This window comes from Tachypleus tridentatus, chromosome 2 (assembly GCF_004210375.1).
Source record: "Tachypleus tridentatus isolate NWPU-2018 chromosome 2, ASM421037v1, whole genome shotgun sequence".
Taxonomy (NCBI): domain Eukaryota; kingdom Metazoa; phylum Arthropoda; class Merostomata; order Xiphosura; family Limulidae; genus Tachypleus; species Tachypleus tridentatus.
In genome coordinates this window covers 50,946,090-50,971,002 of record NC_134826.1, presented here as the reverse complement: position 1 = coordinate 50,971,002, position 24,913 = coordinate 50,946,090, and the positions used below count along the sequence as shown (strand labels likewise).

General features: G+C 34.6%; 1 protein-coding gene across 3 annotated transcripts in view; it reads right to left on the bottom strand.

Moving 5' to 3' along the window:
• The window catches only part of LOC143243778 (GTPase-activating Rap/Ran-GAP domain-like protein 3), a 157,490-nt gene that overhangs the window by 25,337 nt on the left and 107,240 nt on the right, over positions 1–24,913 (bottom strand). For all 3 annotated transcript variants that reach the window (XM_076487418.1, XM_076487419.1, XM_076487417.1), the window contains 13 exons: positions 21,265–21,383; positions 20,919–20,983; positions 18,855–18,921; positions 17,832–17,858; positions 15,991–16,066; positions 14,661–14,759; positions 11,073–11,176; positions 8,838–8,949; positions 6,049–6,094; positions 3,696–3,802; positions 2,873–2,988; positions 2,347–2,454; positions 2,150–2,224 (listed from right to left, as the gene is read on the bottom strand). In XM_076487418.1, coding sequence (XP_076343533.1) covers positions 2,150–2,224; positions 2,347–2,454; positions 2,873–2,988; positions 3,696–3,802; positions 6,049–6,094; positions 8,838–8,949; positions 11,073–11,176; positions 14,661–14,759; positions 15,991–16,066; positions 17,832–17,858; positions 18,855–18,921; positions 20,919–20,983; positions 21,265–21,383 — 1,121 coding nt within the window. The remainder of the gene's footprint in view (positions 1–2,149; positions 2,225–2,346; positions 2,455–2,872; positions 2,989–3,695; positions 3,803–6,048; positions 6,095–8,837; positions 8,950–11,072; positions 11,177–14,660; positions 14,760–15,990; positions 16,067–17,831; positions 17,859–18,854; positions 18,922–20,918; positions 20,984–21,264; positions 21,384–24,913) is intronic.

Here is a 24,913-nt window from a genome sequence, read left to right as displayed (position 1 = left end):
TTCCGTTGACGCGGTGAAGGCTGCCTACACCAGAAGAGCTGAAGGAACCCCATAGCATGATCGAGACACCTACGTGTTTAACTGTAGGGACGGTGTTCTTTGGAAGATTTCGTTCCCCCTTCTTACTGAAAATATAGCGAACAGCATTGTGTCAGAAAAGCTCGATTTTAGCCTCGTCTGACCAATAGGTTTGACCAATATGCTTTCTTGCATACCTCAATCGTGCTTATAAATGAACAGGCTTTAAATATGGAGTTCTACGAGGATGGCATGCTTTGAACCCAGAAGAGCGTGACATGTTCGCAACTGTAGAGGTGCTTACTTCAACCCCAGTTTCCCTTACTAATTTCTGTATGTCATTACGTGTTAAAAGAGGGTTCCTACTAACTTCTCTGAGAACCTTCCTCTTGGTTCTCTCTGGAATTTTGGCGACGCGTCCGGAACGAGGGAGGTTAGTAGTTGATCCTGTGAGCTTAAACTTGGCAATTGTACTTTGAACAGTAGATTTCGGCACATTAAGTTGTGTAGCAATACCGAAAAGAGACACACGAGACTTGTATTTTACAATAATTCGGTTTTTTAAATCACTGGACAGTTGTTTCCTGTTCGCCATGATGACCAAACAGATAATGACGGAGACGGCGCTAAATTGCCGGAAGTACACTTTTTGCTGGCTAAATTCCAATAATTATGAACCCAGTGTCTAGTTCTGGAATGGTATAATGTAGTTTATTCGCGAAACTAAACAAAATTTTTACGGGAATGTCAGTTTTTTCACACGTTCTGAACTGTACGAACACTTTCTGGTCCTACTATTTTTGGTTATTTGTTTATAAACAGTTTATTTGTTATTTAATTTACATAAAAATTTATGTAGATGTGTGTTAGTATAATATTTATAATATACGATGCGTCTATTAGCCTAATCGTGATACTCTTTAAGTTATGAGCAAAAACTACTCGAGACGCAGAGGTACGAACACTTTCTGTCGTAACTGTATCTTATATTTGTAATTTGGGAAGCTATTACTATAGATAAACAGTTAATCGTTTATATTTGAAAAATTTAACTCCTCACGAGAGAAAACTGTTCCGGTCAAACTGCACCGAACTACTCTCCCTCATAGGACTAACTGTCACACTTACAATGCTTAGCTTAAAATGCAGGAAATATGTTTTGATATCTAACAGATTCGAACCCGATTCACCAGCTCCAAAATCCAGAGATATACGACAAAACAACTTCGCAGCCTGAAAAAGACTAGAGACAATTTGAATAGGTAAAGAACGAAACTGTGTACATTCGTAGTTTCTTTCATCACCCATCTACGTCATGTACAAACTTGATTTTCTGGAAAGTGGGTTCCTCGTCGTCAAGTACTCGTAGATTGACTTCCTTCCAGAGTCGAGTTATAATATGGCATTTAAAAAAGGAAAATGTATTTTTCTTAGAAATTTCAATCAGAAGAAAAGCTAGTAAATTTTGTGCACTTATTTGTAACGCGGATGTAGCTCTACGAAACTTCCTACAAACATACTTCTTTTAACACAGCAAAATCTAAAGTTCCTATCACAACATTACGCAAGCTACGTAAGATATATCCACGCATGGTCGCTTCAAAGTTTGAACTGATAAATTAGAGAATGTATAAATATTCAACGGTACCCACCGCCTGTTCTTGGGTTTTTACTGACTGATCGAATAGTGGGATTTGACCGTCATCAATCTCGTACCTCTTACAGACCCACTCTATGTTGAACGCGTTTTCGCAGCAACTGGTCGTGAGCTACAAATTTTTAAAGACTCATTGTTCTGAAACAATACGTGTGACCACAATAACTCTTGTGATTCGTGAGTGCACGAAAACATTTACCGTTTAAATGGTGTAACATTTTTTAATCAAATAAAATAATTTTTATGTGTTTTCGTTGGTGTTTACATGACTAGTTGCTGTTTTATAAAATATTATCTTTTTGAAATGGTTTGAGAAATAAAACATGAAAAACGTCAAGGGACTGTATAATGAATTCCAGAATAACAAGGAACTAAAATACGAATTCATAGAATAGGTCATAAAACTCAATTACATTTAATTTTACATTTAGCTGTAAAATGTTTCATCAGTGGATGTGTTAGGCACGAACTTACCTCTCGTTTAAAAATACCCGTCGTTACGAGACTTGTAGGAGCATCACCCTTGACGATACTGTCCAGTCTTAAGACCTGAAATAAAAACCAACCACCAAGTGGAACACCGAAACTGAAACCTAATTACACAGCTGTCATTGAACATAAGACTTGTCTGAATGGTGTTAAAAATTACTATTATTACAGCAACACCTTACCTGTCCAAATCTGACAAATTCGACCTGACGTGCCTTTTCCTTTCCACGTGAGCCACGAGATGCTTCCGGAAGTACGTCACTAAATGCACGTCGATTGAGCATTGTTTGCTGCAAAGACGAAATTGAACGTAAGTTTAGACATATTATACGGCGTGAAATATTTCTATCGTGATATTAAAGCTAAAATAAATATAATGAATCAATGTTCTGTTTAATCACCAATGAACTTCATACACCGAATGTTTCAGCGTAAAAAGGTACCTTATAAGATAAAGTGAATAAAAATCATATAATCCGAGTAGTTTTGAAAGGTGGGCCTTTCTTCTTTAGGTTTTTTCTATTCATTTTTTATCAAGACGTGTTGAACATACGTGTTTTTATTAACATCATGAATTATTAGATAGAGTGAATAACGAATAATCTTATATTACCGTTGTTGATTAAATGCTCGATTCTCTGATGATACTTACAATAATTTGATAACAAAAAATCTGGAAAAAAATAAGGAAATGGACAAAGAACTTACACCACGTGCGTCTACTAAGTGGTCAGCATACATGTCTTTTATCAGCATTTCAAGTGTTCTTTCACGTTTCTGAGCAAATGTTGGGGTGTTAAAAGCTGCTTTTTCACCATTCATCACTGAGAGAGATATACACATTGAAAATACACACTATTACAGTCTACAGTGTTATATAACGGACCAACTATTTAATGGTTATATTAGAGATTTGTTTACTTTTCACTAAAGGTACACTTTAAATTATAATGTGACCTAGAGACTTAATAAATTATTTAATTCGCCGTATCGTATCAGATAATGTATTAGTCCCCCACGTCACAGATATTGTTTTCTAATTTTACCTTTAGTGAAAATAAAACAAAACTAAACACGAGTTCAAAGATTACTGAGAAAGTTTTGTTTTTGGAATTTTGCACAAACCTACTCGAGGGATATCTGTGCTAGCCGTCCCTAATTTAGCAGTGTAAGACTAGAGGGAAGGCAGCTAGTCATCACCACCCACCGCCAACTCTTGGGCTACTCTTTTACCAACGAATAGTGACCGTCACATTATACGCCCCCACGGCTGGGAGGGCGAGTAGGTTTAGCGCGATGCAGGCGCGAACCCGCGACCCTCGGATTACGAGTCGCACGCCTTACGCGCTTGGCCATGCCAGGCCCTACTGAGCAACTAATGATATACATAATATTTGTCAAGTATTATTAAAGACATTACACTGGATCTCAAACATTAATTACAATTATACTGAAAAAAAGAAGCAATTTGACAATTTTTAAAGTAATAACTAGCGACTTGTTATACTTTCGTATCTATCAAGTTACTTACACTTCACTAGCAGAAACTCTCGGAATACTGCAGGGTCGTAAAACACTGGTGGACAAGGTAAGGTCGGACCGAACAAAGTGACAAACTCATCAGAATAGACAGATAAGCTGGTCGTAATGAAACAATAACCAAATATTGAAGACTTTGAAATGAAACTTATGTAGACTTTGTCAATCGAATTTAATAAAAATATTCTTATGTAAAAACATACATTTAGGAAATACATTTACGTACAAAACTGTTGCAAAATTTAATTTGTATAAAGTGTAAATTGAATAAATGTAAGTTAAATAAATTGTACATTATGTAAAGTGTAAGTTACATAAAATGTAATTTGTATAAAGTGTAAGTTGTATAAATGTAATTTACATAAAGTGTACATTGTGTAAAGTGTAAGTTATATATAGCGTAAGTTACATAAAGTAAGTGTAAGTGGTTAAGTATTTAATAAAGCAAGCATAAATTACATGAAGCATTTCAATCTTAAAAACAACATAATTTTGTAAAAACAAATCCTATTATTCTCTCAATACTTTACTTTTGAGGCAGAAATAGAATAACTTGGTATATTCAACTCAACAAATGTTTGTAACATGCACACAGAAACAGGTGAGTGTAATCAATCATTAATTTTTGTTCCTGTGTTATAAGTGTTAGGTTAGAGTTGTTCGGTTTTAACACAGAAATTTTTGCTTCATATAATTATTTATATAAACCATACTTTCATTACAAGGTTAGATACTGTAAGATTAGTAAAGTTAGTTTAGTGTGGCCTTTAGGAAAGTGTGAAAACAAAAAGGACAAAGTTTCGTCCACTGTTCTTATTTTTCAATTAATTATAACGAAATTACATTATATCAGTTAATCATAACTATAACGGTTAAAACTAATAATATATAAAACGATAACGTAATAACTCTGTGTTTTCCCACGTATATTCAAGACCGTTGGAACGGTCTGACTGAAATATCTGTAAATAGAATTCGTTAGAAATACAGTAGATAATCAGGTAGTTAAACTGATGTATGTTAAGACCTCTTCAAATAGTCCTAAAGACAGAATAATGCCTTATCTTTAAAAAATGTATTACAAATGTAATAACTCTGTGTTTTCCCACGTATATTCAAGACCGTTGGAACGGTCTGACTGAAATATCTGTAAATAGAATTCGTTAGAAATACAGTAGATAATCAGGTAGTTAAACTGATGTATGTTAAGACCTCTTCAAATAGTCCTAAAGACAGAATAATGCCTTATCTTTAAAAAATGTATTACAAACGAATTCCTACCCCATACACAACAGTATTGTCTTGTTTTCATACGTTAAGGTCGTCACCATTGAGTTAACTGTAATAGTAACTAACATGATATGTTGTTAACTGTAATAATAACTAACGTTGTACGTTGTTAATTGTAATAATAACTAACGTTGTACGTAGTTAACTGTAATAATAACTAACGTTGTATGTAGCTAACTGTAATAATAACTAACGTTGTACGTTGTTAATTGTAATAATAACTAACGTTCTGTGTAGTTAACTGTAATAATAACTAAAGTTGTATGTAGCTAACTGTAATAATAATTAACGTTGTATGTAGTTAACTGTAATAATAACTAACTTTGTATGTAGTTAATTGTAATAATAACTAACTTTGTGTGTAGTTAATTGTAATAATAACTAACGTTGTATGTAGTTAACTGTAATAATAAGTAACTTTGTGTGTAGTTAATTGTAATAATAACTAACGTTGTATGTAGTTAACTGAAATAATAACTAACATTGTATGTAGTTAACTGGAATAATAACTAACGTTGTATGTAGTTAACTGTAATAATAACTAACATTATATACTATTCACTGTAATAATAACTGACGTTTTGTGTAGTTAATTGTTATAATAACTAACATTATATGTTATTAACTGTATTAATAACTAACGTTGTATGTAGTTAATTGTAATAATAACTAACGTTGTATGTATTTAACTGTAATAATAATTTCGTCAGACGAAAGTCGTTTGAAACTTCGTCCCTTTTTTTATCAGAGCTACTTTTGTAGTCTTACAAGACTTTGTCTATAGGTGTCGCTCTGAACTAGGAGGCAGCTGCTGCCCTTTTTCTTTATTTGTTCACCCTGAAGATTCTGCCTAAATTATCTATGAAATAATAATGTTACTAAAACTCCTTGACAAGGTTGGAAACATGTTACAATTAATTATCTAACAGCAATACGCAAAGTTTGAATAAAAACCGCTATTTAGTCTTTGAAAGTGTAATTTTTGCCATGTATGGATTATGATAAGCGACATAAAGTAATAAAAAGAATATGATAAAGATGTTTCGTTTACTCACCGGTAGGAACAGTCGTCCCTCTGGTACGTTACCAATGCGAAAATATCTAATTGAATTAAGAAAATGAAAGACGAAAAACACTTTGCATAGATTATAATAGAAATTCTTATTCGTAAAATTCTACTCGTAGACAAGGTATGTAAATGTGATATCTCTGATATTCTATACGTTTCTTATATCTCGTTAGAGGGCGCAATACGCGGGCAGTGGGATTAAACGTGACATATAATACCCACAGGACTGAAAGGACGAGCATGTTCAGTGGCGAGGATTCGAACCCACTTAAAGGTGACAGACAACAGAGAGAGGGCAGCTAATCAATACCACCCACCGCCAACTAGAAACGACTAGCGGAGATAGTTGTTTAATAGCTCTGGTTGAATCTCAGACTAAGCTAAACCTCTTTAAAATGCAATGATAATAAAGTTCAAAGCGCTCTAGAATTTGTGATTGGCTGCTTTATTAATACGTAGCAAGTTTTTTTTTTCCCCCTCTGACGTCACATCTCCTTAGCGTAAGTAGAAATCTAATACGACTGTTAGCTGTTAATTATTAAAACGTAACTTGAGAAACGTCTTGCATTTCTAGGAAGTTAGTTGGTAGTCACAGAGAAAGATCTGAGTTTCATAACATCATGGACGCGTGTTTAACTTTTCAATATTAAATATATAAAACGTTTTCATCTTACACGTAGCTCGTTTTCTTTCCTCTCTCTCTATAAACACTCGTGATTTCCAGACTGTTTCACTTTCTGTTAGAAAGGTTGGTTAGTTTCTCTTGTCAAGAAAATGTGTTTAACTTAACTGGCTTTTATTTTGTTTAGTGCAACAGCGAAGCACTGATACCTGAAATACTCTATACCTATTTGTCAGATAAGGGCTTTTGTAATCCAATCAAAGTTGTTTCATCGTGAATCCTGTAACGCAAGATAAACAGAATCACAGTTTTGTCAAGAACTATGAATACAAGGAAGAAATAAAATCCAGTTTTTAAACTTTTTTTTTATTATTTTTTTCGATACAAGAAGATTGAAAGTTTATTTAGTTTATTTTTATGAAACGATGACACTGTTAGGCTCTTGTTAACGATGACACAGTTAGGCTCTTGTTAACGATGACACAGTTAGACTCCTGTTAACGATGACACAGTTAGGCTCCTGTTAACGATGACACAGTTAGGCTCCTGTTAACGATAACACAGTTAGACTCCTGTTAACGATGACACAGTTAGGCTCCTGTTAACGATGACACAGTTAGGCTCCTGTTAATGATGACACAGTTGGACTCCTGTTAACGATGACACAGTTAGACTCCTGTTAACGATGACACAGTTAGACTCCTGTTAACGATGACACAGTTAGGCTCCTGTTAACGATGACACACTTAGACTCCTGTTAACGATGACACAGTTGGACTCCTGTTAACGATGACACAGTTAGACTCCTGTTAACGATGACACACTTAGACTCCTGTTAACGATGACACAGTTAGACTCCTGTTAACGATGACACAGTTAGGCTCCTGTTTGTGAACAATGTTAGAACAACATAGTGAGAGTGACAAATTTAAGTTGCATTGTATAGTTACCAAATCAAGTGGTTTATAAGCTCCAGCTTCTTCGAAAGAACAGAGAAATAGAGGTAGATAAACTTCGCAGATGTTTTTCTTTTCGGTATCTCGTCAATCTTGGCAAATTTCTTTTTTGTTCTGTGCAAGTCAGAGCTACTTTGTATCGATATTATAAGATAAACAAAGTAGACTTTGATTATTCAAAATCACTTTCTCTAACCTGGAGAAATCAAGTTTACAGGCTTTTATTCACCTGAATAATATTACATGAAAACATTGACTTTTTTCTATAATCTATAATATAATATTGTTATAAATACTAGAGTCTGTAGACGGCCCCTTTTCAGTAATGTCACGTATTATAGCGTCACCCCTATCCGATGTGGTCGTTTTTTTAGTGTTATATTAAATAACAGAGTAATCCGAGGGTCTCGGGTTCGAATCTCCGTCACACCAAACATGCTCGCCCTTTTAACCGTGGGGGCGTTAAAATGTTATAGTCAATCCCACTATTTGTTGGTAAAAGAGTAGCCAAAGAGTTGGCGGTGGGTGTTGATGACTAGTTGCCTTTCCTCTGGTCTTAAACTATTAAATTAGGGACGGTTAGTGCAAATAGCCCTCGTATAGATATAGATGGTATGGATTTGGTGTTTGTTTACCGTCCACAACACCTTTTGACATAAAAAAATAACTCGTCACTAAGACATGTTCCCGGCAACGGTCAGTTTCAACCTAGGAAGGTCGAAACGTTGTTTTCACCTTATCAAACTTATCAATAAAAGTGTTAATACCCATATCACCTGTTTTGAGATACAATTTTAATTCAAGTGAGTTTATCGCCATCAAGTATTTATATAACCATGTTAACAGTTTAAAATTATTACACTTATATTCTTATTTTAAGGACACACATACGACTCAAATATTTCATTGATTTCCAACTATCTACATATTATCCCAGAAAAGTGGCACACAATATCAGAGAGTATCTCTTATTCCAGTTACATGGTTTATAATAGTAACATGGTAATTCATATGGAATCGCAGTACATGCATACGATATAGTTTGTTTCTATCAGTTAAAAAAGAGAAGTTAACAATTTTAACTTTAATATGTTGACACAAAACGAATCTTGTGTATTATGCCCTGTAATGATTCAAGTCAAATATAAACTAATAATTTTAATTAATTATAAATCGTACTCAAACAATGAAGGATACGAGTAAACTGGGACCTAATCATAGATGGTTTGAAACTACAATGGTCTTTGTGAGTTCCGTCCAAGAAGATAATATTGACAATGTCATTTCCCACGTGCCTCTTTCTCTCCACCTGTATTAAATAGTTAATAGAATCCGGAATAAGACACTGCACATTTTCTGTTCACTTATTCTTACAATCTCATAGCAGAACGTGCAAGAAACATTTCAGTTCTTAAATGTAATATATCAATGGTGATGTTCTGATACTTACACTGAAACACTTTGAAAGTGGACAGGTTGTGTTGAATTATTCTGAAACAATATTACTAGAAATTAATTCTTGATAACAGTGTCTGAAACATTGATCGATGGTGAGCAAATGACACGACATGAGGAATACTTGTAACGTGTGCAAATAATTTTTCAAATAATCAAAGATAAAAATTATTACTATAGTGGTATCTGAGGTGTTACAATTTTGTTAAGCCCCAGCATGGTCAGGTAGTTAAGGTACTCGAGTCGTAGTCTGAGGGTCGCGGGTTCGAATCCCCGTCACACCAAAAATGCTCGCCCTTTTAGCCGTTGGGACGTTATAACGCGACGGTCAATCCCACTATTCGGTGTTAAAAGAGTAGCCCAAAAGTTGGCGGTGGGTGGTGATGACTAGCTGCATTCCCTTTAGTCTTACACTGCAAAATTAGGGGCGGCTAGCGCAAATAGCCCTTTTGTAAATTTGCACGAAATTTAAAACAAACCAAACCAAAATAATTTCGTTACATACGCAGTCATCTCACGTAGCAAAAAATTCAGTTCAAAAGTACTTTAATTAACTTCAATTTATACTATTATTTTCTGTTAATAAGGTTGTTTTTTTTAAATTAACTTTCGTTCCATTTCATAATACAGTGGCAATTTTAGTGTTCAGACCCACGAGCGTAAGGCTGAGAAGCGTATTACTCATTTAAGGCATTAAGCGATTCGTTATGAAATAGTCCCTTGTGTTTTACCTTTTTTTGGAGGAGGGGAAACTTAGTGTCCATAATCTAACATTAGAAAAAAGCCCTCGTAGACACTGGATACAGCAGCTACATCGTGGTGGACACATTGTTATACATACTTTATTTTTACTCGTGAATTCTTAGATTACTTAAATATTAAGAATTGGAATGTGGAGGCAGTGGGGGGTCGTAGAATATGTTTACCAACCAAAGCTGCAATAGTGTATATATACGATAAAAAGGACGTGCTACAGAATCGAGAAATAAAGTGTGTGTTTTCTTATAGCAAAGCCACATCGGGCTATCTGCCGAGTCTACAGAGGGGAATCGAACCCCTGATTTTAGCGTTGTAAATCTGTAAATTTTCCGCTGTACCAGTGGGGAAACGAGAAATAAAGAATACCATAGAAGCTGGAAATTAAGAAAAATTGGTTTAATCTTTAGATCTCACATTATTAAAACTAAACACCAATTTAACTGAACAAAAGGGCCCCGGCATGGCCAGGTGGGTTAAGGAATTCGACTGGTAATCTGAGGGTTGCGGGTTCGAATCCCCGTCACATCAAACATGCTCATCCTTTCAGCCGTGGGGGCGTTATAATGTGACGGTAAATCCCACTATTCGTTGGTAAAAGAGTAGCCCAAGAGTTGGCGGTGGGTGGTGATGACTAGCTGCATTCCCTCTGTTCTTCCACTGCTAAATTAGAGACGGCTAGCGCAGATAGCTCTTGGGTAGCTTTGCGCGAAATTCAAAAACAAACAAACAGTAAGAGATCATCTGAAATGACCATGAAAATTGACGTGTTAGATGCAAACATCATTGAATAAAAAAACACTTAATATTTTACATATCTTGGAGAAAGCTAGACATGTGGAAATTTTTGAAATAGACAGATGTCTAATCCGGAAGTAGTTCTAAACGACCAAACCACTAAAGATACTCTACACTTCTTACACCTCTTGTTCCCAGGTGAATATCAACGTCACTTCCGGTTCTTTATTTAAACATATATACAAACCCTGCTACAAAACATATCAGTTTGTACCTGGTGATGCCTTTACTGACGAAACCATGGTCGTGATAAATTGCGTATTTGTTAAACGTAGTAACTTTCTTGTTTTTCTTCAGTTCTCAATTGCTTAACTGCTTGATAAGTTACGTTACCTGAAGAAAGTTAATAACGTACACATTATTTGGTAACGAAGTACACGATTAACTGCTATTATATTTCAAACCACTGCTTGTTTGTCTCACCTGCTGGCGGTTGTCCTTAGAATAAGGGAGAAGTGTCGACACGTGAAACATTATCTCGTGCCCTTCATACACAGTGTACACGGAATATTTCCCAGTCATATCCCCTGGTGGATAAAATCAAACAGTTTAACTCTACATGGCTTGAAACAATGTTATAGTGTTAAACAAAATATACTAAACAAACCAATAAATTAATGGTCACCCCCAATAATACAAATAGAGCATTTTCATGGTGTCATATACAAATAGCTCCAACGTGTAATGAATTATATGTATAACTTATCACAGAATAAAAAAACAACAACGTAAGCGCCTATAATACGAGCGAAATTATTCTGAGCATTAGCTGTACAATAGGGAAATGGTCAAAATTAAGAGGCAAATCGCCAGGTCACTTGTAAAGACCGTAGTTTACAGTAAAAAATACAGTTCCAGTTACTTAGAATAAGAACAGTTTCTGTACGTCCATGGTTCCCCAAACCATCTAAAGGGACATTCTTTTTGCTGTTAGAAGCAGTTGGAGGAAGACACTCGAAAGTACTGTAGTTTTGCAATAGAGGCGCAAGTGGTTCCTGATGCTATAAAAAGTCGTTTTCATAGTATTGGGGGCCTGGCATGGCCTAGCGCGTTAAGGCGTGCGCTTCGTAATCTGAGGGTCGCGGGTTCGCGCCCGAGTCGCGCCAAACATGCTCGCCCTTTCAGCCGTGGGGGCGTTATAATGTGACGGTCAATCCCACTATTCGTTGATAAAAGAGTAGCCCAAGAGTTGGCGGTGGGTGGTGATGACTAGCTGCCTTCCCTCTAGCCTTACACTGCTAAATTAGGGACGGCTAGCACAGATAGCCCTCGAGTAGCTTTGTGCGAAATTCCAAAACAAACAAACAAATTCATAGTATTGGTTATCATAACGCAGAATCTGGAGGGCTGTCAGTCCTGGTTCCAAGAAATATGTCACGTTGACGGCAGGGGACATCACAGATGCTACCACACCCTGCATTTCTCTGTGATACTCTACCGTTTTACGATCAGTCTACCCGGTGTGGAAAGGTGGTTAGGGCGCTTGATTCGTAATGTGAGAGTCGCGGTTTCGAATCCCCGTCACACGAAACGTGCTCGCCCTTTCAGCCGTGCAAGCGCTATAATTTGACGGTCAATTACACTCTTTGTTGGTAAAAGAGTAGCCCAAGAGTTTGTGGTGGGTGGTGTGACTCCCTCTAGTCGTATACTGCTAAATTATGGACGGCTGGTGCAAATAGCCCTTGGGTAGTTTTGTACGAAATTCAAAAACAAACAAACAAAGGACATGTCGAAACCTACTTAGAAAACATGCATTACAATAAAAATCACGTGTGTGTTGTGTTTCACTACACATTGAAACTGACAACTTAATGTATGATAGGTAAATATGACGTTAAAACTTAAGTAAAGGAGAGACTCCTGAGATCGCGAGTCTGAAGACAGCAATAAACAAACAGACACAAAACTTATTCTGTTCTTCTCAATCTATCGGCTTATTTCGTAGTGCGTGTGTGTGTGTGTGTGTATGTGTTTTGTTATAGCAAAGCCACATCAGGCTATCTATTAAATCCACTGAGGGGAATCGAACTTCTGATTTCAGCGCTGTAAATCCGTAGACTTACTTGTATAAGTGGGTGAATTATCTGTGTCCCTACCTTTTCTTCATTACCGTCCACAAAATTTCAAACTATTTCCTTTCAGCGTTTGAATTATTAAATGTTTTGCGTATATTTTTGTGATCATTTCACTGTCAACTACTGCTTGTGTCACTGGACTGTCTACGTGAAACTGTACTACAATGCTCTCAATAGAGCAGGCCCGGTATGGCCAGATGGGTTAAGGCACTCGACTCGTAATCTGAGGGTCGCGGGTCCGAATCCCTGCTGCACCAAACATGCTCGCCCTTTCAGCCGTGGGGGCATTATAATGTGACAGTCAATACCACTATTCGTTGGTAAAAGAGTAACTCAAGTATTGGTGGTGGGTGGTGATGACTAGCTGCCTTCCCTCTAGTCTTCCACTGCCAAATTAGGGACGACTGGCACAGATAGCTCTCGTGTAGCTTTGCGCAAAATCCAAATCAAACAAAACAAAACAACCTCAATGGAGCAACAAAGTACGTGCAGAGAAAGAAGCGGAGTTGTTTCCTGCTCCGAGAACGAGAACGCAAGGCAAAATTTACCACTTTATGTATGTGTATCTTACACTGTTTACAATAAGAATTCCTCAGGATAATAAAGCTACATTTCGAGTCTGTGAAAACATTTATTACAGTGTATGGTTCGGAGCCGACCCATTAAACGTCCCAAGTGTTTCAGTGCTGGTCATCCTTATCGAATGAGACTGAAAATACTACTTTTTATCCGAAATATCAAGGTGTCCGTTATCGCAAGATCTATTTTGGTTACAGTTGAAGAAGGAAATAAATTGACAAAGTCTGCCATTAATGCAGTGGCGAATTTAAGGTTGTACAGTCCCAGGGGCTAATAATTTTTGTGGGACCTACATCCCACGTAATTTTACATAGAATAAAATTATCAATGAGTCCTCATTAAGACCATGAGTTCTGGGGCTGAGGCCCCTCTAGTCCCTCCCATTTCCTTAATGAGGCAGTACCCGTTGTTTCGAGATGGCTATTAATCAAGGTTCTATTGTACCTACCCATTGCTTAAGTTTTTATTGCTCAAACTATAGTTATTAAACATTATTCTTTGTTTATAGTTAAGCACAAGTCCACACATTGGTATTGAAACCCTGTTTTAGCGTAATATGAGCCTTATCGCTAAGCCATTTATTTGTGAAGTGCAGTTCTGAGGGCTCCCCTACAAAACTTGTTCTGTGTTCCTAAGTTTTAAATCAGGGTATGAATGCAGAATTCCAGCTAGAGGTATGTGAATGATTTGTCACTGTTATTAGATACATGTTATTTCTACCTGTCTATGCAAATGAGAAAGTTACAAGAGAAAAAGATATTTCTTGTGATTCAGTCAGGGCAACAAACCCATGGGTTGAAAAGTGGGATATTACCACTGTCCCGCTGCCAAAGCAGTCGACAGATGTGAAACTACACTGACCATCTGTAGTCGGTTTTCGATGTTTCCGATGAAAGCAACCAACTTCTGGAGTCAATATTCACGGTTTTATCCAATGAAAATCAGGTCTGTGGAAGGTTACATTAAACTTATTTACTTTTAAGCTTTTAGTAAAATGACTTGAGTAAAAACTGGCTGCTCAAAACAGTAAATATATCATTTAAAGTATCTGTTATAAGAGAAGAACTGAACGTGTTTGTTGAAAGATATAAACAACTCATTTTCTCTTTATAAATAAATCATATTTGTTCGTTAATCATCGTAAGTAAAACATTTTTCATCTGTGACTTCTACAAATAAAACACACTTCACATTTGACCTTCATAAAAAGAACACATATAACCTATTTAACCTTTGACTACTACAAATAAAACATATTTCACCATTGACCTTTATGTATGAAACGTATTTCACCTTTCACTATTGCAAATAAAACATATTTCACCTTTGACCTCTATGTATAAAACAAGTATTTCACCTTTAACATCAAGTCCGCCTCGGTATTTGTCCCAGCATTTTAATTTAATCCGATTTCCTAATAAGGACAGAAACTGGTCAAACTCCCAACTTCCTCCCTCTGTAGAAAACGAAAGAGTAAATGTTAGGTAAACTATCGTATTCTGATAAAAAATCTGTTTATTTGTTCGCTATTATATTCCAAAGTGAATGATAAATGACATACAGGTCGACAACAAGATTAATTCAGTTCCATTGAAAACCTTCAGTTTATATAAGATAAAACGTATTTATATTCATGCTTCAGTAGATTTTTAACTAATTATCTTGTGAATAAGAAACTCGTTTAGATCTAGTGAGGGCTGACTATGATTTTATTTATCCCTTCATGTATAAGATGACATGAAATATGAGGGCTTACTGTGATTTTATTTATCCCTTCATGTATAAGATGACATGAAATATGAGGGCTTACTGTGATTTTATTTATCCCTTCATGTATAAAATGATATGAAATATGAGGGCCTACTATGATTTTATTTATTTCTTCATGTATAAGATGACATGAAATATGAGGATCTACTATGATATTATCCCCATATGTATAAAATAACATGAAACATGAGGGTCTACTATGATTTTATCCCCACATTTGTAAAATAACATGAAACATTAGGGCCTACTATGATTTTATTTATCCCTTCATGAACAAGATAACATGGAACCAAAATTTCTGACATTCCATGAAGTTAATTACTGATGTAACTATTATGCAGCTGTACAGTGTACAATGTAACCTTAATATTACAATTATATACTTGTACTGATGATATAATAATTTTGAAAACAGGAGTTCTCTTCAGGAACGATTTTCATCTTATGGAATCGTCTTACTCAACAATCAGATTTTTCGTTCCTATTAAATCAGATGTTCAAAGGCACTCCGTTTCGCTGTTGAAACTAGATTCTCCACAGGACCTAACTGGACTAATTAAGTCAATTAAACGTTTATTCGAAGTATTAGTCGCTCGTGTTACAGTGTTATCAAATGATCTATATAGTTCTGTTGCCAATAGCTTAAATTCGCCAACAATCATTAGAATTCTATACGATTTACTGTTAATTTATTAGACAGTTTGCAGCTCTGTAAATGGAAATATGTACTAAATATATGTTGTAAGTATTGAAACGTATTTAAATAACCAGTATCATGATATTAAAACACACAACAGAACTTTCTAGTTAAGGTAGGCCTAATCACTCATAAGAAGTACTAAATGTAATTATATTTCCCAATAGGAAAGAAATAAACATGGAAACTTTTAAAATATATATAATTAAGTCCATCTTACCATTACTAAACATCTCGTCGTCCGATATCTGTCCAACTTTAGCGTAGATAACTCCAAACTTAAAATTTACTGAGCCCTGAAGGAAATATTAGAATGATTATAACTGGTTATTTTCATTTCACTTGTCTTTAATTCTTGGATTTGCTTCCGGTCATAAAGATTGCTATTTGTGTTAATCCTCAAAATTGGTAAAATATATGTTTCAAAATCATATAATCAGTTAATTTAAAGAAACAACTCTTTAACTCCACAGACAAAAACATGACCTGAACGAACCGTGCATAAAGGTATGGCGTTAAGCATGAAATAAACATCAGACTTTTTACTATGAAATAGTGTTTTAATTGTATTGTTTCTTCCTTTGTTCTCATTGTATTGTTTTTCCTTTGTTCTAATTGTATTGTTTCTTTCTTTGTTCTAATTGTATTGTTTCTTCCTTTGTTCTAATTGTTTTGTTTCTTTCTTTGTTCTAATTGTATTGTTTCTTACTTTATTTTTGATTCTGTTGTTTCTTCCTTTGTTCTAATTATGTTGTTTCTTTCTTTGTTTTTGATTGTATTGTTTCTTTCATTATTCTAATTATATTGTTTCTTCCTTTGTTCTCATTGTATTGCTTTTCCTTTGTTTTTATTATATTGTTTCTTTCTTTGTTTTAATTCTATTGTTTCTCCTTTGTTTTGATTATATTGTTTCTTCCTTTGTTCTAATTATGTTGTTTCTTTCTTTGTTTTTGATTGTATTGTTTCTTTCATTATTCTAATTATATTGTTTCTTTCTTTGTTCTAATTGTAATGCTTTTCCTTTGTTTTTATTATATTGTTTCTTTTTTGTTTTAACTCTATTGTTTCTTCCTTTGTTTTGATTGTATTGTTTCTTTCTTTGTTTTTGATTCTACTGTTTCTTTCATTATTCTAATTCTATTATTTCTTCCTTTGTTTCAATTGTAACTCTTTTCCTTTGTTTTGATTGTATTGTTTCTTTCTTTGTTCTCATTTTATTGTTTTTCCTTTGTTTTGATTGTATTGTTTCTTTCTTTGTTCTAATTATATTGTTCCTTTCTTTGTTCCGGTGGTTTTGTTTCTTTCTTTGTATTTTTGTTTTCATTTCGATTGGATTTACCCTCAAGAGAAAGGGTTCTTGTTGTTCTGGTTGATCAGCCATCAAAACAGTGTGTTTTTGTTAGATGTATGGCAACTATAATTTTGGGTTGTATTTACAGAAATATACGTCTGAGGAGTTTATCGTTTCACTATGTATGTCACAAGTTAGGCCATATTCATATAATAATAATGTTAACTTTGAACTCCTTATATTAAGAATGTACGACAAGACGAACACAGATATATATTTTGACAGTGTAGGAATTGTCTTCAGCTGACAGTTTTATTTCTCTAACAGGGTGGTTGGCCTTTAGAATGGGTTTAATTTAGATGTGTAGTAAATTCAATAAAATGTAAGGGAAATTTCAATAAATATTTAGATGACAGTTTTTTTTATGGTTGGGACAATCTACATGGTTCAACAGGTCCCTTGTTTTCCCTTAAATAGCATGTTATGTGGAAACCGGACGTACCAAAATATTATACTTATTTGCCACATCAAAGACACGCTGTTCAAACATGAAAAAAATGGCGACCATTACATTATAATTTCTTCAGAATTTAGAAAAACGATACAACAAAGAAATACACTGTGAATATAAATTTCTAACAGAGTAAAATCAATTTATTAGACTACAGAGCAGAGTTTCTTCGATTCGTACACTTTTTATAAACATTTTTTAAAAAGGCTACTGTGCATTTTATATCTCAGTTAATACTTAAATAATAAAATAGCCTCACCTCTTGTTCTTCAAGAAGCAACAGATCCTTGACGAAGGGAAAAAAATACACATTTCAATGAAAACGAAACAGAAACCTAACTATAAGTAAAGCAGCTCTGGTAATATATTCACAGAGAGTTTCTTTATTACACCAGAGCTTCAATTTTATAGCATAATAGCGAAATCAGTCTGATTAACCAATTATGAGAGTTGCTAATTAAACGAATGTCTTTATGTGAATAGTTCAATCTTATTGGATGCAACCATGGAAGTAAAATAAACAAAATTTGTAACAATTTCGCTAGACTGAACTGGAGCATGTGTTCTGTTAAGTAAATACTCCATTCTAGAACAATTGTTGGTTGTCATAGAAACAGAATCATTTATTGTACAGCAAATTCGTCAGCAAAGAAAAAGGAAGACAAAATTACTGGTTGTTATAGAAACAGAATCGACGGTTGGTGTAATTGTCCATTATGTGGAAGATTCGTGGACAAATGAAAAAAAAATTAAATCTGCATGTATATATATAAGAAGAAAATTTATTTGTTCTAATTTGCGTTGGTTGGAAAGAAAAGGGAGAGAAATTGACAACTATTGTTTGTGTGATTTCTTCCTTTTTTATTTACAGTATGTTTTAAAATATCCTATAATATTGTCTTACTTATATTTCTTTTAAATATTAAATACGTGTTGCAGTTACACGTGTTTCCTAACTTTAAACTTAGATTAAAACTTTCTTACTAAATACCCCCAGTGGTACGGTGATATGTATGAAGTCTTAAAAACGATAACATTCGGGTTTCGATACAAGTGGTGAGCACCGAATAAATACCTCATTTTGTAGCTTTGTGTTTAACTATAAACTCTTACTAAATTTTCTCTGTTTAAGGCTTTATTTGATGATAATTTGTCCAAAGAAATTCTTGAAGAGTTTTGGAACATTATGTTAAAATTTCGGAAGCAAAGAACTTAGAATTTCAAATTGATATGTGGATATCAGATATCAAATTTTTTCTACATTTTCTTTTCAATAACTTACTTTCTGTATCTCAGGTGCGAAAATCTCCTTAGGTCCTTTCTCAATTCTGTCCATGTTTTGGAAATTGCTAGAACAATCAATCATATCGGTCAAGAGATTTAAATTAATATACTTTCAAAATTTAAGAAATATAAAAAATAGAACATTGTGAGATTAAATTTACATTTTATTTCTAATTATTACAATTAATTACTTCAATAGTAAGAAATATTAATATTTTATAATTCAAAAGTCAACGTTACAAATAATACTTAATTCATAATTAACAAAATTAACATCATATATATAAGTACATATTGGTATAAATAACCAAAAACAAAGACGTTATTTGTTTCAAATAGTGAATTTATTCTCAGAGTGATGGATTACGTAAATGGCTGAGATGTATTACTTCAACCTAAATAATGTTAATTTATTGTTTAGATTTCTAACAATAGCTCATACGTTTTTATTAAATCAGATTAGTTTATTGTAATAAGAACAGTAAGGGCGAATGTTAAACCAATGTATTTCTCAGTAATTCAGATATATGTAAGTTTTAGGGTTTAAGAGTCTTACACTTTAATTTCTGATGATTAAATTAATACAATACTTCATTTACAATATTTACATTCTACTCAAAGGTAAAGAGAATTAAACCTAACTACTTCAAAGCTAAAGAGAATTAAAACTAACTCAAAGCTAAAGAGATTTAAAACTAACTCAAAGCTAAAGAGAATTACAACTAACTACTTCAAAGCTAAAGAGATTTAAAACTAACTACTTCAAAGCTAAAGAGAATTAAAACTAACTACTTCAAAGGTAAAGAGAATAACAACTAATTACTTCTAAAGATAATTACAACTAGTTACTCCAAAGGTAAAGATAATTACATCTAATTACTCTAAATATAATTAAAACTAACTACTTCAAAGCTAAAGAGAATAAAAACTAGCTACTTCAAAGCTAAAGAGAATTAAAACTAACTACTTCAAAGCTAAAGAGAATTAAAATTAACTACTTCAAAGGTAAAGCTAATTAAAACTAACTACTTCAAAGGTAAAGATAATTACATCTAACTACTCCAACTATAATTAAAACTAACTACTCCAAAGGTAAAGAGAATTAAAACTAACTACTTCAATTGTAAAGAGAATTAAAACTCACTACTTCAATGGTAAAGATACTTAAAGCTAACTACTTCAATTGTAAAGAGAATTAAAACTAACTACTTCAAAGCTAAAGAGAATTAAACTAACTACTTCAAAGCTAAAGAGAATTAAACTAACTACTTCAAAGGTAAAGAGAATTACAACTAACTATTCCAAAGATAATTACAACTATCTACTTCACTTCCAAAGAGAATTACAATTAACTACTTCAAAGGTAACGAGCATTCACTACAATTACTTGAAAGACAGACAGTATTAACACAATAGATATTTCTGAGGTAAACGGTATTAAATGCTATCATAAAAATAATTCAACTGATTTTAAACTTGGTAATATTGATTTTGTAACCTTAAATATCACGAGAAATTTAGCGTTCAGCATTCTTAAAAATCTAGCAAGCCATTGTTACTATTTATTATTTAAACTACTTAAAACTTAATACCTAATTTTTTTCTGTGATGGCATTAAAGAAAGCTTTGTTTGAAATTAAGCGTCAAGCAACACGATACTATTTCTGTTTTGTTCACAACGGGTATCGAAATACTTTAATACCTACATCCTTGCTTTTGATGTATTCGGTATCAGGTAAAGAATAAGGAACATTCGGATATGTCGAATTGTTGTATCTTCCACACTAACCGCCCGTGATGGCCAGGTGGTTAGGGCGATCGATTTGTAATCTGAGAGTCACGGGTTCGAATTCCCGTCACAACAAACATGCTCGCCCTTTCAGTCGTGAGTGCGTTATACTTTTATGGTCAATTCCATTATTGACTAAAGTTGGCGGTGGTGTTGCTAACTAGCTGTCTGCCCTATAGTTTTATAATGGTCAATTAGGGACGGTTAGCGCAAATAGCCTTCGTGTATCTGTGCGCGAAACTAATAAAATCTAACCCATATTAACTGCCTTACCTGAGTATTGCTTTCACAGTTAGCGGTTTACTAGGATTATGAGAAAGACATATCTTCTGAGCTCCCTGAAATGAACCAATCACTAAAGTAAATACATGTTTACACGTTCATTTTTTTCGACAGAACTACAAAGAAACCAACAAACTACGAATGATCAGAAGTGCTTCTAACATAAAAGAATACACCATAAAATCACACTCGCTTAAAAATAATTTAAAATTAGATCTAGTTTCCCAGGATACTGTACTCACTGCTAAATGAACAAAACGCGTATCTAATCACAAGGTTAAAACTTTATTAAGAACTTTTTTTATATATTAAAAAACCTAGAACTAAAAAGGCTTACCGTCTTTCGCCATAAGATGGCTCTGTATTGTTGCAAACCTTGCGTGTTGGCATCCGTGAGAACAACAGATAAAAAGAATGGTAATTTACCACTGTCAGCTCCGACGTAGTTTTGATGTACTAAGAAACAAGGAATTTTTAAACAATGCAAAAAGTAGTTTTTAGCAAGCAACACATTAACAATGCTAGTCTTACGTCGTGGACAGGTTAGTCTTGTAAAAACTATTTTAATTTTAACTGGTAGTCAGGTGAGAAGCGTAAAATGACGTGTAAGAAATGATTTACTTATAACTCACAAATTGGAGGTGTTTTTTATTCACTAATATAAAGCTAGGAATATTTACTAAAATATGTTTTGTTTTTTTCAATTTGCCAAAAGAAAGTAACTTAAGAGAGAATTATGAACAAATTAAACGTTTCGTGGGTTACATTAATAAAAAAATCAAATAATGAAAGTCTTAAAGCTTGACAAAGACGTATAATATTCATGGATTTCAAAACCTAATTTCAGGACACATATTATTAATAACCAAATGGGTTTATTCTTACTATTTCGCTTCATTAAAAGTAATTAATTCGGTACAACAACGTGTTACAAGCACTGTTTGATTGTTTTTAGTTAAGCACAAAGCTACACAAACGGCTATCTGTGCTCTGCCCACCACGGGTATCGAAACCCGGTTTTTATATAGCTTGTAATTTATTATTCGTTAACCATTCAATGAATTTAATATTTGAGAGCTGCAGAATGAAGCTAAACCTATTCAAACGAGACTTAACGTTAAAACCTTAATCGGATTAATTCGTCTATCCTGCAAGTGAACACGATGTTGAAATATAAATTAAACGCTCTTTCAAACACGTATATATATATATGTACGTGTAGATAAAATAATTTATTCTATTAAGAAAGGAATATAATTATTACTAATTAATTACATAAGTCCAGAAATATATAGGAAATGTATCTATATGTTTCTGAATTAACTGTATATAAGTATCGTGGTTTCTCGTACTGCGTATTTTGGGAATTTATATAACTGAAGGATTCAGATTTTAACGCTGCTTAAGAGCACGCAGATTAAACCAAAATGATATTGTCGTTTTAAAGTGGAAATCTACAGGGAAGTACCTTGATGGCATTTAACAAACTGGTATTATTTAGTTTTAGTTACAAGATGTCTCGGACTGAGCAAAAAAAATATATATATAATTCTGTAATTACTAACAATTTACAGAGATCAGAACTAAAAATTACCCTGTTAAATAATGTAGTTAATTCTAATATATCAGGTAACAAGGAGTAGAGTGCCGTAAAATAAAAATACATAGTGCAGTGGTTCTTAACCTGGGTTTAATCGAACCCCAGGGGTTCGGTGAGTCAGTCTCAGGAGTTCGGCGGAGGTCAAGACACACACACTGTGTGTCCGTTTCGTTCACCCCACTCGTATGATTCGTGACGTCATGCTCCACTTGGCCATCATTGGCTGCGGCTGATCACGTCACAATACTTGGCTTTAAGATTTGTGCCGCAGGGAACTTCGTGCGCTTAGCAGTCGACTTGCGACTGTAGTAATCGTGCGTCATTTGTGATATTTTTCCTAATCTTTCAATCCCTTCATACTAACTATGTTGAGCAAAAACAGAAAGTGGTCTGACGAATACATACAATATGGATTCACGTGTATAACGGAACATGATGGGAGTCAGCATCCTCAATGCATGATTTACAATGCCAAATTGAGTAATTCTAGTCTAGCACCAGCAAAACTAAGAGAACACTCCCTAAAGCTGCATGGAGATGGGAAATACAAGAACACAACGCTTGCCGAATTCAAGGTAAAGAGAACCAGGTTCGATGATAAGGCTACTTTGCCTGTTCTCGGCTTTGTACCCATCGACAAACCGATCCTCACAGCATCGTACGAAGTTGCGTACTTGATCGCAAAGCAGGGCAAACCACAAACCATTGGTGAAGCACTCGTAAAACCAGCTGCGTTGAAGATGGCGAATATCATGATGGGAAAAGTTGCTGAAAATAAGTTATCCCAAATTCCTCTTTCAAATGACACCATCAGCACCAGAATAGATGACATGAGCAATGACATCTTGGCTCAAGTAGTTGCAGATCTGAGTTCAAGCCCAGCAAAATTCAGCCTTCAACTCGACGAGACCACCGACGTTTCCAATCTAAGCCAGCTTGTTGTATTCGTGCGCTATGTGAAGAACGACGAGATAAAAGAAGTTTTTTATTTTGTAAGCCTCTTACAACAACAACTAAGGCAGCCGACATGAAGAAACTTGTGGATGACTTCTTTAGAGACAACGATCTTTCGTGGGATATAGTTTCTACAGTTTGTTCGGACGGAGCTCTAGTCATGCTGGGACGAAACTCTGATTTTGGTGCACTAGTGAAAGCCGATGCACCACACATCATTGTAACGCGCCGTGTTCTGCACAGGCATGCATTAACAACAAAAACGTTGCCTTTAAAACTGGCAGAAGTATTAAAAATTATAGTAAAATATGTGAACTTTGTACAAAATAGTGCCCTGAAGCACCGCATCTTCAAAGAACTGTGTAATGAAATGGGCTCTGAATTCGAGGTACTTCTGTACCATTCTAACGTTCGGTGGTTATCCCGGGAAAAGGTGCTGAATTGTGTTTTTTCCATGCGTGTGGAATTAGCCATGTTTTTGCGAGAGCACCAATATTGTCATGCAGACTGCTTCGAGAAATATGAATTCATTCTCATTTTGACGTACATGGCCGATATCTTCAATGCTCTCTATCATCTCAATCAACAGATGCAGGACGGTGGAGTCAACATCATCGAAACGAAAGAAAACCTGGAGGCTTTTCAAAAACAGCTACCGTTATGGAAACGACGAACAGAGAATGATAACTTTGCAAACTTTCCCCTGCTGGACGACTGTGTAAGTAAGATCGAAGATGTGTCTGAAGTCGGAGACATTTCTGTACCCGGGGAACTGAAGCAAGCAATTTCCATGCACTTAGATGAGCTTGTAAAGTCTCTTGACGGATACTTCCTCACCAGAGAGTTATATCCAGCATGGATGAGACAGTCGTTCACGTTTAGTGTTGTTACAGCAGATGTCAATGATGAATACCTCGACGAAATCATTGAACTTCAGCAGAGCCAGGTTCAACAGCAACTTTTCAGAACAATAACGCTCTCAACGTTTTGGTGTCACCAAATTGTAGCGTTCCCTCTTATTGCTAAGAAAACCTTTGAAATACTCACACCGTTTGTTACAACGTATCTTTGCGAGCAATCCTTTTCGAGGGTGGTAGACATAAAAACGAAGAAAAGGAACAGACTCTGTTGCGAAAATTATATGAGAGTGTCACTTGCCAAGGTGAAGCCGCGCATTTCTTATGTTTTTGTTTTTGTGTGAAATTCATGTTTTGTTGGTTTTGTTCTTTGAACGCAGTGATATTGTGTGCAACTGATGCATAGTTCATTTTGTGCATTAATAAAGTATCTACTTATGTTTTGAATTTGAAAAAAAGCATATTTTATTTTTTCCAATTACGAAGGGTTCAGTGTATGTAAGTACGAAACTTCTGGGGTTCAGTACCTCCAACAAGGTTAAGAACCACTAACATAGTGGTTAGAATGCATTGAT